Source organism: Nicotiana tabacum, chromosome 7 (genome assembly GCF_000715075.1).
Source record: "Nicotiana tabacum cultivar K326 chromosome 7, ASM71507v2, whole genome shotgun sequence".
In the NCBI taxonomy this organism is placed as follows: Eukaryota; Viridiplantae; Streptophyta; class Magnoliopsida; order Solanales; family Solanaceae; genus Nicotiana; species Nicotiana tabacum.
Genome location: NC_134086.1, coordinates 170,405,532 through 170,418,935, shown reverse-complemented (window position 1 = coordinate 170,418,935; position 13,404 = coordinate 170,405,532). Strand labels below are relative to the sequence as shown.

General features: G+C 35.0%; 1 protein-coding gene across 1 annotated transcript; it reads left to right on the top strand.

The window, feature by feature from the left end:
* Positions 1-219: 219 nt before the first annotated feature.
* LOC107775321 (uncharacterized) lies at positions 220-10,579 on the top strand. The gene is made up of 9 exons (XM_075218769.1): positions 220-244; positions 396-570; positions 672-693; positions 4,639-4,741; positions 8,233-8,437; positions 8,615-9,165; positions 9,373-9,809; positions 10,187-10,265; positions 10,320-10,579. The coding sequence occupies exons 1-9, from the start codon at positions 220-222 to the stop codon at positions 10,577-10,579; spliced, it is 1,857 nt and encodes a 618-aa protein (XP_075074870.1).
* Positions 10,580-13,404: the final 2,825 nt, after the last annotated feature.

Here is a 13,404-nt window from a genome sequence, read left to right as displayed (position 1 = left end):
AGGTCATGATTTATCATTTAGTGTGGGTTAGCTTTTTGCCTATCATCTAAAATCGTTAGTAAAATTTTAACAATTCAAAAATAAAATTATAAAATGAGGATAACTGGCCATGGGTACTCCTTAGAAATAGTATCTCTTTAGGTGAACGGTATTCCAATGTGAAGGTAATATCTTGTCATCCATTATTTCCAGCTCGTATGCTCATTTTCCCGCGATACCATGAATCTTGTAAGGTCCTTCCCAGGTTGGACTTAATTTTCCCGCATTAGCCGCTTTCGTGGATTGAAAAACTTTATTGAGTACGAAGTCCCCAATCTTGAAGTATCTTAGGCGAGCTTTCCGATTATAGTATCATTCTATGACTTGTTTTTGTACTGTCATTCTTATTAATGCAGCTTCCTTTTTTCCTTCAAGTAAATCAAGGTTTATACGCATTTCATCTTTATTGGATTCCTCTGACGCTTGCGTGTACCTCGTGCTTGGCTCCCCTATCTCAATTGGTATTAAGGCTTCAGCTCCGTACACCAATGATAATGGTGTTTCACCCGTGCTTGTTTTTGCTATGGTGCAGTATGCCCATAAAACACCAGGTAGAAATTCTGGCCAATTGCCTTTGGATTCTTCCAATCGTTTCTTCAAATTGTTGATAATGACTTTATTTGTTGATTCAGCTTGTCCATTACCTACCGGATGGTAAGGCGTTGAGGTAATCCTTTTAATCTGCCAACTTAAAAAAAATTGTGATTTGTGCACCTATAAATTGCGGGTCATTATCACACACGATTTCCTTTGGTACACCGAATCGACATATGATATTTTGCTAAATGAAATCCCTGACTTTATTTTCTCGTACCTGTTTAAATGCTCCTGCTTCTATCCATTTAGTAAAGTAGACAGTGAGTACAAGCAGGAATTTTACCTTACCTTTTGCTTGTGGTAGTGGACCCACGATGTCCATCCCCCATTTCATAAAAGGCTACGGTGCAATTACCGGATGTAGTAACTCCGCAGGTCTATGCATGTTGTTACCGTATCTTTGGAACTTATCACATTTAGCCATGAAATTTTCCGCTTCTTCTTCCATTTTGGGCCAATAATAGCCTACTCTAATCATGGTTCTTACCAGTGATCTTCCTCCTGCGTGATTTGTGCCCCTTGTGTATTTCTCTCATCACATATTCCTTTTGAGAAGGCCCGAGGCATCTTGCTAAGGGACCACCGAACATCTTTCGATAAAGATTGTCTTACTTTAAACAGTACCGACCAGCCTTTTTTACGAAGCGCGTGAGCCTTTTTCTTGTCTTCAGGGACGGTTCCATACTGCAAATAATTGACGATCTCGTTCCTCCAATCCTAGGTTAAGTTATTAAAATTTACCTCATTTTTGTCTGGTTCGAGTACTGAATGAAATAAATGAATTACAGAAGCATTTTGGTTGCTCGTCACGTCTACCGCAGATGCGAGATTGGCTAGGGTGTCTACCTCAACATTTTCCTCTATTGGTATCGGCGTAACTTTCCAGGCTTGGAATTGCCTAAGCAAATCTCGTACCTTCTCTAAGTATTGCTGCATTCGTGCTTCCCTGGCTGTATAAGTCCCTAGAATTTGATTAACTACGAGCTACGAATCACTTTTGATTACGATCTAATTAATGCTAAGTTCACATGCCAGTTCTAAACCTGTAATCACAGCTTCATATTCTGCCTCATTGTTAGTCATAGGATGACATTTTATGGCTTGTCGAATGGTTTCACCCGTAGGTGGTACCAAAACAATTCCTAAACCTGCCCCTTCACTTTATATGAGCCATCAGTAAATAAGGTCCAAATTCCCGGATTAGACCCATTAAACACTTGTAGTTCCTTTTCAGCTTCTAATTGTATCCTACGGCTAAAATCAGCCAAAAAATCTGCTAACACCTGAGATTTTATTGCGGTTCTAGGTTGATATGCGATGTCGTATTCACTCAATTCTATGTCCCACTTGGCTAACCTATAACTCATACTCAATGGATAAGTAGTTACTATAGAAATAGGGTGGCATTGAAAATAAGGCCTTAGTTTTCTAGATGCCATGATTAGTGCAAGTTCAAGCTTTTCTAATTGAGGATATTGCGTCTCCGTATCTAATAATAATTTGCTAACATAATAAATTAGAGACTGTTTACCTTGGTCTTCATGAACTAAAATAGCACTCACCGCTACTTCTGAAACAACTAAATAAATAAGTAACCTATCCCCGACCTTCGGTTTTGCGAGCAACAGTGGATTTGACAGGTATGCCTTTAGATTTTTGAGCGCTTGTTGACATTATTTGGACCATTCGAACTGGTCTTGCTTTTTAAGAGCCGAAAAGAATTTAAAACATTTTTCTGATGACTTGAAAATAAATCTTCCCAAGGCTGCAATTCTTCTCGTTAGTCTCTGCACCTCTTTCTTATTTGTAAGCATGTCAAGAATTTCTTCAATGACTTTAATCTGTGCGAGATTCACTTCAATACCATGGTTAGAAATAAGAAAACCCAAAAACTTACCTAATGAAACGCCGAATGCACATTTCTCGGGATTTAGCTTCATATTGAATTTTCGTAAGATCTAAAATGTATCAGACAAATGTGATATATGATCTCCTAATTGATGAGATTTGACAAGCATATCATCTATGTAGACTTCCATAGTTTTTCCTAAATGTTCTTGGAACATTTTAGTCACCAATCTTTGATACGTGGCACCAGCATTTTTGAGACCAAAGAGCATCATTTATAACAATAAGTCCCCCTGTCTGTTATAAATGAAGTTTTTTCTTTATCTAGGGGATCTATTTTGATCTGATTGTACCCTGAATACGCATCTAAAAAGCTTAACAATTCATGTCCTGCAGTAGCATCAATCAGTTGATCTATGTGTGGTAATGGAAAAGAATCTTTAGGACATGCTTTGTTAAGGTCGTTGTAATCTACATAAACTCGCCATTTGCCATTTTTTTGGTACCACTACAGTATTGGCTAACCAATCAGGATACTTTACCTCTCGGATAGGTCCAATTTTTAATAGTTTTTGCACCTCATCTTGAATCACCTGATTTTTGAAAGTCCCCTGCTTTCTCTTCTTTTGCTTGACAGGCGGATACGATGGATCTTCATTAAACTTGTGAGTCATTACTTCCAGGGGTATTCCTGTCATATCAAAATGGGACCAGGCAAAACAATCCACGTTAGTTTTTAAAAATTTAATCAACTTACATGTCGTGTCGTGGCTTAAGTTGGCCCCAATGTATAATTTCCTTTCAGGCCATTGTGCAAATAACTCTACAGCCTCTAGTTCTTCAATTGTTGTTTTGATATTTTCATTTTCTTCTGGTTCTTGAATGGAATCGGGCCTTGAGTCTACATCTGTTCGTCCTTGTTCAGTTGAGGCTTGTGTCGTGGTATCCTCAACTGGATTCTGTAATTGCTACTTTTCTTCGTTTTTCGTACTTCAATCTGCTACAAAATTGATGCTCCTGGAAGTCTGTTAATCCCCACATATTTGACGTATTCCCCATGGTGATGGGAATTTAACAACTTGATGTAAGGTAGATGGAACAACATCCATCTCGTGAATCCAAGGTCTCTCGAGAATCATATTGTAAGCCATTTCCATCTCCACAACCTAAAATTTCGTATCTTTGACAAAGGTTGTAAGTGTTACCTCACCTTTTGTCACAACGCTTGAATTGTCGAATCCAGACAAAGTATGTGCCTTAGGTACTAGCTTATCTTCAGCTTGCATCTCGTTTAGTACTCTTAGCAAAATAAGGTTCACGGAACTACCTGGTTCAATTAAAACTCATTTCACATTAGTATCATGTACAAGTAGAGAGATTACTAGTGCATCGTTGTGAGGAGTTAATATGTCGTCCCCATCTGCATCATCAAATGTAATAATTTCTTCCTCCAAGACATGTCGGACCCGCTTCCCGTTGGGTAATTGTAACTTTAAAAACTTTATTGGCCGCCGTATATGTCACACCGTTGATTTCCTCGCCCCCACTTATAACATTAATGGTCCTTTTCGGAGAAGGAGGTTTAAGGGGCTCTTGCATGTTCTTCATGTATGCTTGCTTACCTTTTTCACTAAATAATTCAGTAAGATACCCTTGCTTTAATAGATGGTCAACTTCACCTTGCAACAATCTACAATCTGCCGTTTTATGACCATGATCGTTGTGAAATTCACACGAGTGATCAGGATTGCGCCTGTTCGGATTTGACCTCATTTTTTTGGCCACCGCACCTTATCACCCATGCTTCTTAATACGTCCACTATCTCTGAAGTGCTTACATTAAAACTATAACCGCCAAATCTTGCCTTCAATTTCCTATCATCATCTCGCGTCTCTCGCGTGTTTCGATCGTTTCCAAATCTAGATGATGAACCTGACTCTCTATTCCTCAATCTATGATCAAACCTTGAATTATCCTACTTTGATCGTGAGTCTTTTCCTGCTGGGCCCATGTATGGGTCATATCTATTTTTATCGGACCTTTTTTCGGTTTCTGCTCGTCTCGAATTCACCTTCTCCTCTTTCTGAGATCGGGAGATAGTATATTCTTCTATCATTAGCTTCATGTTGTATCTGTTGTAAACATCATTTCAGGTTGTTGCTGGAAATTCCCGCAGACTTTATTTGAGTCGTCTCGTGGCTTTTGAGATTTTCTCATTCAAATTACTGGCAAAAGCCATAGCTGCCCAGTTATCAGGTACGCGTGGTAACATCATTCTTTCATGTTGGAACCTATCCACGAACTCTCTAAGCAACTCTGAATCTCCTTGCTTGATTTTGAAAATGTCTTCCATTCTTTTTTCAACTTTTTGAACCCCCGAATGTGCTTTGATAAATGAATATGAAAGCTCAGAAAAAAAATTTATTGAATTTTCGGGTAAGAGAGAATACCATGTTAATGCTCCCTTGGTGAGTGTTTCACCGAATTTCTTGACCAATACTGACTCAATTTCCTATTTGGTTAAATCGTTGCATTTTACACCAGTTGTGAATGCAGTCACGTGGTCTCGTGGATTAGTTGTGCCATCATACTTTGGAATATCAGGCATCTTGAACTTCTTCGGGATCGTCAACTGAGCAGCACTAGGCTTCCATAGTTGTTGTGAGTATTTATCCATATCTATTCCTTTGATTACAGGTGGTACTCCCGGTATTTGCTCTATGCGATCGCTTTGCTCCTTGAGCTGCTTCTGCAAGGTTAGAACTAAATTTTGCAAATCAGAATTAACTATGTTACCTGGTTCTCCATCACGAGACTCGCTGGGAGTTCCACCAGTGCCTGAATTAACGAGCCCAGAATTTGGTTTTGCAAAGTATTCTGATTCGGAGTTGGTGTTGGTGACGCAACTGGCAACTGGGTGATAAAAGTTCGGAGAACGTTACTGACTTGTTGAGCAATTAGATTCTTCATAGCATCATCGAGTGCTTGTTCATTCGCAACTCCAGTATTTTGATTTGCCTCAAATCCGTTTTGGTTCGCAATCCCGTTGTTTGTTTTAGAGACATATGGAGTTCCTTCTCGTGACTAACGTTGTGAATTACACGGTGAGGGAAGTGGGGTCCTGTCACCCGTATCATTCTCCTGATTTTAAGGATCTTGTTGGTTGTTGTCGTTGTTATTTGACATGGTAAGTTTTTTGATGAAAGAATTGATTAAGAAAGCAAACGATTATCAGATTCCCGGTAACCGAACCAATTTATTTTACCAAAAATTGGGATTTCGGTCAAATCTTATTTTAGAAGAACTCGGGTTACTGATAATCAAATAGAAATAAGAATAATTGATAAATAGTAGCTGAATATAATGCAAAGTAAATCAATATATTTCAATAGTATTTCGTGTCCTTACAAATGATCAGTCTTCTGCTTTTATAGTTATCTCTAGGTAATACATTTTGTTTCTACCATAACGAGTTATTATTGACAATTAATGACATTTAATGACCTTTAATGTAACATTATAATTGGTAATCATATTTGATTCATTACATATTTCTTAACGTTTTTCGTATTTAATGCCCAATAATACGTATCTAAACCTCATTTACTATCAAATTCATTCTCTTTAATCATAAAGAGATTCGAGCGTCTATCTTTCTGAATATTTGCCCGTGTCTGTTGAAGCTCGTGTCTCTTTGATTATTTTTTGCCACCTATTCTCCTTTAACTGGTCTACATGTCATGACGTGTCATCTTATAATAACTTCCATATATGAACTTAATTTTTCTCAATACAGTGTTATCAGAAATAACTGTCCATAAGGTCAAGTGATATCACCTGAAAAGTAAGGAGTGTAAGAAGATAGCCAGAAAGCTATTGAACATGTTAATATTGAATGATAATAGCGGTGCTAAGTTTTGAGAGAGGATTTAAAACTTATGAATTTGAAATTTTAGTTTTTTTAAGTTATTGTATTCTAAATTAATAATTAAAATATATTCTATGAATTTCACTAGACAAATATTGAATCTAACAAAAGTTATTAAGTAAGCGAACTCTGCATCGGAAGTCACGATATATGATAATATATTGACGTCTATGGCAGAGTAGTTGATAACATTGCTCAAACATACCAATATATAATCACACTAAATAAATAAAGACCTAACCGCATAATGTGTGCAGAAGATGAGTACGAGTGGTGGTAGGTGGTGAAATATTTACTCCATACGAACCATACCAGCTGTTAAATTAAAGTAAAAAATAACATTTATATTTATTATAGGTAATAGAACCGACAATGATATTTTTTTTTGGTCGATGAAAATGGATTAACAATGACATTATGTGCCGCGTACTATGACAATAATTGCCAAAGGGCCATAAAGGAAAACATTCACAATATGATAATGTAAAAATTGCACAGCCCATTTAACCTATACCCATTTTTTTAGGGATTTTTTCCTTCGTATACCATATATAAAATTTTATTACCAAATATGTGCATAGTATCTAAATTACCTGCCTAATCCACATTTTTCCTACAATTTCTGTACCATTCGTTTATTAGGAATTAATAGGGCAGAATCTTCCCTTAATAACACGCGAAAAATCAGGAAAGAATCTTGGGATTGATTGATTCTACATTAAATTCAAGTTTTGAAACGGAAAGGAGAGATTTCGCATATGCGTAATTTACTCTTAAACTACAATTCAAAAATTTTAAAAAAAAGTATGAACAGTTTCAACAAACTACGAATAGCTTCAACAATTCAAATTGTAGAATTCAAATCTTCGAGATTCAACAACTCAACATTGCTATATTCTGTTCTTCGTCATTTTCAGAAATCAAATTGGCGATCATATATCTGTTCTTCATCTTTTTTTTTCTCAATCTAGAAATCCAAATAAACGAAAAAATTTAGAATAATACATCAGCAACAACACGCAATCATGTCCAAAATCGCAATCATGCTACAATTGAATGAGAATTGGGATAACTATGGCAGATTTAGAGATTTTGAAGTTGATGCCATTGTGGTAGATGAGAATGTAAGCTACATTATTCTGATTTCTACAATTGCAGAACAACTATCGATTGATACTTCAGAAAAATTATAGAAATCAAATACATGGTGAATGATAATTGCCCCCAATGGAGATTAGGAATGATATGGGGGTTCGTGTGTATATGGAGACCAAAAAGGAGAATAAAAACTTAGGTTCATATCTGTTATGTATAAGTGTACGAGATTTCAATATGGAATTGACAATCACCAACGATAACACAAGTGCAGGTTTGTATAGTTCGAAATTGCATAGAATTATGGTTTTACGGTATTATCTACAAAATTACTACATTTACCTACAATTAAACTACAAATCAGTTTAATGAAAGAATAAAGCAATGTTATTTTCAAAATTATCTACAAAGTTACTACATTTATACGACAAAATAAACTACAATCTATGATTAGAAATTGTTGATTTCAAAATGTTGTCTTCAAATAAAACTATAATCTATGTTTAGAACAAAATCTAGTCAAATAAAATACAAATCAGTTTAATTATGTACGAAGCAGTATTGTTTTCACAAATTTCTACAAATTGCAACAGTTATAGTACAATTTTACTACAATGTCTGACATCCTAAAATGGATGAATACAAAATTTTCACTGTATCTACAAATTATCTACAAAGATTCTACAAAATTATAATGACACTGTTTATCTTTATTTTGATGCAGGTTCGTCTGGATCCCTAAAGTTACTTGATATGCCATGCTCTCCAGCTATAGAGGAATATAAAAGTGAAATAATAATAGAATCTACGCAAACTGCTATTGAAGAAGGACAAGTGTATCAGGACAAGCAAACTGTAGCTGCTGGAATGAAGCACTTTTCTGTGATGCACAAGTTCCAGTTCAGAGTTAAAAGATCTAGTAATAGAAGGTATGGAGATATTTGTGGAGAAAAGATCATTAAAAGCAGTGTTTTACTCAAGATATGTGTTTTTTAAACATTGTAGATAAATTGTAGTTAAATTGTAGTTTATGTTACTTTATGTTAAAACAGTCCTTTTGTTGCATCTACATTTATAATCTATATTAAATATTGTATTTTTTGTAGCTATTGGCTTGTATGCGTTGGTGAAAACTGTAAATGGCACTTCAAAGCAATGTCAATTAATGAATACGCAATATTCAAGATAAGGAGTTTCAACCGACAACACACATGCTCCTTAATAGACGAAACATTCATACAACGGAACCATACTGCAGCTGTAGTTGGTAGCATGGTCATTCCAAAGTATTGTGATCCAAAGACTGTTTACACACCAAAGGACATACAAACTGACATGTTATCCGAACACGGAGTGAACCTAAGCTACATGCAAGTATGGAGAGCAAAGGAAAAGGCTTTACGGTTTTTGAGAGGGAATTCGGCTGACTCCTACAGCAAATTACCCAAATATTTTTATATTCTTGAGGAGACTTATCCTGGTTCAGTTGTTAAATTAAAGAAGACAGCAGATGAATGCTTCTTATACGCATTTGTTGCTCTTTGTACATCAATAAGTGGTTGGCAACATTGTAGGCCAGTAGTAGTGGTTGATGAGACATTCTTAAAGTCAGCCTACAGGGGGATTATACTGACAGCAAGCACCATGCATGAAGTAGGTAAAAAGTGTAAAAAATTTGCAGTTATTTTGTAGGCAGTCTATAAAATGTAGATACATTGTAGTAATTTTGTAGTTATTTTTAGCTATTACATAAAATGTAGATAAATTGTCTATATTATAAAGATATATTGTAGTTGTTATGTATTTATATTTTTATATACATGTTCAAAGCTGCCAATTAATATTTTATGAATTAATGATGTAGGTACAATCTTGCCCTTGACATATGTTGTGGTTGATTCTGAAAACGACGCATCTTGGAAGTGGTTCTTTGAGCAATTCAAGCAGGCATATGGTGAAAGACCTTCAATGTGTGTTGTTTCAGATAGGAATGAGAGTATACTAAAGGCAACATCAATTTTCTATCCGGCCATGCCACACTACTCTTGCATGTGGCATATTTGGACAAATATAAGGTCAAAATTCAAGAAAGGTCATCTACAATTACATGAATTGTACTTTGCTACAACACGGTCATACACTCTGGATGAATTTAATGAAAGAATGTCGAAGATTGAAGAGGTAGACCCGCGTGTGAAATCTTACCTGTATGATATTGGCTATCATATATGGTTAAGAGTACATGCAACAGTGAATAGAACGTGGACAATGACATCAAATATTGCAGAGTCGTTGAACGCTGTAACCAAATATGCAAGAGAGTTGTCGATATTTGACCTTTTAGAGTATATACGGACACTGCTAGAACGTTAGACCAACGAGAAGTTATTGAAGGCGAAGGATACTTTCACATTTCTTGGGTCCAAATTCAACAAAGAATTAGAGAACAACAGAACATTATCTCAGAAGCTTATAGTAAGATCTGTTTATTTGGTGCAGAAAAAATAAATTACTTAATATGCAGTGTTTCCAGATTGTAGATAAATTGTAGTCAAATTGTAGATAATTGTAGGTTGTAGAAAAGGTGTAGAATATTTATAGATAATTTGTAGATAAGTTGTAGATAATCTATTTTTATGATTGAGATAATATTTTTTCTGTTTGTTCTGTAATTGTAGGTGAGGGCTTCAACAGATCATATACATACTGTGTTACATGGTGTGAAGCGGTACATTGTGTGTCTAGAAAACAAAAAATGTAGTTGTGGCCAATTCTAACTTGAAGAACTTCCATGTGTGCATGCTTTGGCAGCATTAAGGCACATGAATGAAACATATGAAAACCATTGCTCTCCGTATTACACAAGGGAGAGCCTTCTGCGTACGTATGAAATACCAGTAAATCCTCTTCATCCACCGACGGGAGATAAAAGGCAGCCAGGGAGACCTCAAAAGGAAAGATATAAAACATATGATGCAATAAAGTCAAAGAAGTACAAGGTGTCATGTGGAAATTATGGAGGTGAAGGGCATAACAAAAGATCTTGCAAGAATGCGCCCAAGAAGAAATGAATATCATGTAGTTAGAATAGTTATTCAAACTAATTGTTAGTGAGTTAAAGTTAGCAGATTTTTTGTGTAATCGTTTAAGTTTTTAAAGATCATTATGAAATAGACTACAATTTATTTATGTGTGTTTAATATTCTTTTATGTATTGTGTCATGCATCTAAATTTGTCTTTGATATAGTGTAATTAAATTTTAATATTTATTATCTACAATACAACTGATATTAAAAAAGTAACTTTAATGTAAAGTGTTTTCAGATTGTAGGTAAAATATAGGTTAAAAGTAGTTAAATTGTAGTCTTGGTAATAATTTGTAGATGATTTGTAGATAAATTGTGGATAATATATTTCTATGATTGGAGTATTTATTTCTTCTGTTTATTGTGTAATTTAACTTCAACTGACAGTTATATACAGACATTACCTACAACTTGAAGGTATTTCATAAAAATTATGAGCATATACAACTACAAAATTATATACAATATCTACATTGAGTGTTTCCAAAATGTAGATATTGTGAAGATTATTTGTAGGCAAATTATATTCTAACATCAAAATACTCATGTTTAATATAATGAAGATATAGTGTTGTAAACAACCAATTTATATTCAAGTGAACAACTAATAATGAAAGATAAAATAACAAAATAAAAAGGTATGCTGCAATAAAAAACTTAAAATTTTGTTCATAAAGTAGTGTATTCTCCTTCAACTACAAATTGACATCAACTAAACTAGGAAAACAGGACACTATTTTTTCTTTCTCCGGACTCTAGTCTTCTCATTCAAAGCAGGAGCACCCTTCCTCCTTGCTAGCCTGCATGTAACCTCACTTTCACTGATTGACCCATCTTCTTGCTTCTTTGTAGCATAGTTCCATAATAGAGCTCCATAGCGTCTACGGTGTTGGTCGATATCCGAAAGGTCTTCTGAAGGGATTGACAAATCTCCAAGGCTAACATACTCCATAAAAGCAGCCACAAATACACCACAATCACTGCATAAGGCAAAATAATTTAATTATTTAACAAATGATTATAAGAAAAAATAATTAAACATCTAGAAAGAGAGAATAGTTTTTTTTACAGTGATCCTTCCTTTTGCTATGGAATCTCCGCAACCATCCACTATATGTTGAGAGGGTTTGTAACTGGTTTCTCAATGTATGCCTTTGTGGTCTTGAAGTCAATGTCTTTACGCTTCCCGTAGAAATCAGTGCAAGACAAATACAGAGGGATAATGATTGAAAGCTTATCAATACATGATTCAACAGCATTATGATGGTGTGAAGACACCATGGAATCATACACATAAAGTTGCTTGTCCGCTATGTCGAAAACGACCAACAACCAATGAAAATTCTCTACAATATTCACGGGCATGATGACATAGTCAACTTCATACCAGGCAACATTAGCAAGAAGTCTATACCCAAGAATATATTCTGCAACATCATCATCGGGTTTAACAACCAAATACTTTTTTTCTGGCGGAGAACTTATGAACTTCTCATAGATTTGTTCAATCTTTGACTTGAACAAAGCAATCGGTTGTTGTAAACCTAGTGTTGTTGTTGTTGGGGCCATATTTGCCTCTTTTTCTCAGGTAATACATAATAACATCAATGTGCTGCAAAATAAAATAAAATCTACTATAAGCTATAGTGTAACTACAATTATCAACAAAGCAGCTACACTTTAAACTACAAAGCCAGAATTCAAATAATCTAACAAATAGCTACATTTTAGCTGCTATACACAGCAACACATGGAACACAACAACTACCATAAGGTCTCAATAATATCTACATTCAAACTACAATTAATATTATAAGTCTTCAACTTGCTCTACAATTTAACTACAAATTAACTACATTCATGAAATACAGATATACCAATTCTGTCCAAATTACCAAATATACAATTTTTACATATAATTCATCATCAAATATGATACATAAGGTCCAACCAAAATACAATCACATTATAAATAATAAGAGCAACATTTATAAGAAATGTCTATATTATATCTACAATTTATAATAAAAGGCACGGTCACATATATTTCATATCTACAATATAACTACAATTATACTACAAAACAGAAGACAAAATATATCTTGTGAATTTATTCTTTGATACTTATCAAGTCATTGAGGACTTGTCCGGGGTGAGCAAGGGAATAAAACCAGTCCTTCTTATTCACCTTTTCAACTCCAAGGTCTAACCAATGCTTGATTTGGTTATCCTTTATGGAAAAGGGAGCCTTCCTCTTGTAACAACAAATAAATGTCCAATCAAAAAAATCTCAGAATAAATTACATATTTAAACTTTAAAATGTTGAAATGAAAGTGTCAAATTGAGCATTAATACCTCATAGATACTTTGTCACTACGGTGGTATAACCACTTGTTGAACTTATCTAACACATCAGAATCTACATTTTCACCTATAAGAGTTGTGAAAGGGTGCTTGAGGTAGAAAAATTTAGGTCCAATAGAGTTGCTGCCTCCAGAACTATATAGAGGTATGAAAGGTGATCGTGCATGTTTCCCCGGTTGCCTGGTTCTCCCCGGATGAATAGGGGTTGCTTCATCTGGTATGGGCTCGTCGTACTTAACCAATTGTAAGTTGTGTGGCAACTCAAAGTCATCCAATGTCACACCCTTCTTATCAATGCCTGATCCTTCAGAAACAACTTCATCCACATGATGTGCATCTTTACCTTTATTTAGCTATTTCTCAATGACTTATTCTGTCTGAGCTGCTACAGTCACTCCGTGAATTGGGGATTGTGCATTGATATCTTCAATATCTGTTACATAA

What these genes read in the sequence shown, in the direction of transcription:
- LOC107775321 (XM_075218769.1), top strand. Translation starts at nt 220, where the DNA reads ATGAATCTTGTAAGGTCCTTCCCAG. An exon ending in AAGCACCATGCATGAAGTAG is followed by an intron (nt 9,166 to 9,372) that starts GTAAAAAGTGTA and finishes TTAATGATGTAG; the next exon opens with GTACAATCTTGCCCTTGACA. An exon ending in TTGCAGAGTCGTTGAACGCT is followed by an intron (nt 9,810 to 10,186) that starts GTAACCAAATAT and finishes CTGTAATTGTAG; the next exon opens with GTGAGGGCTTCAACAGATCA.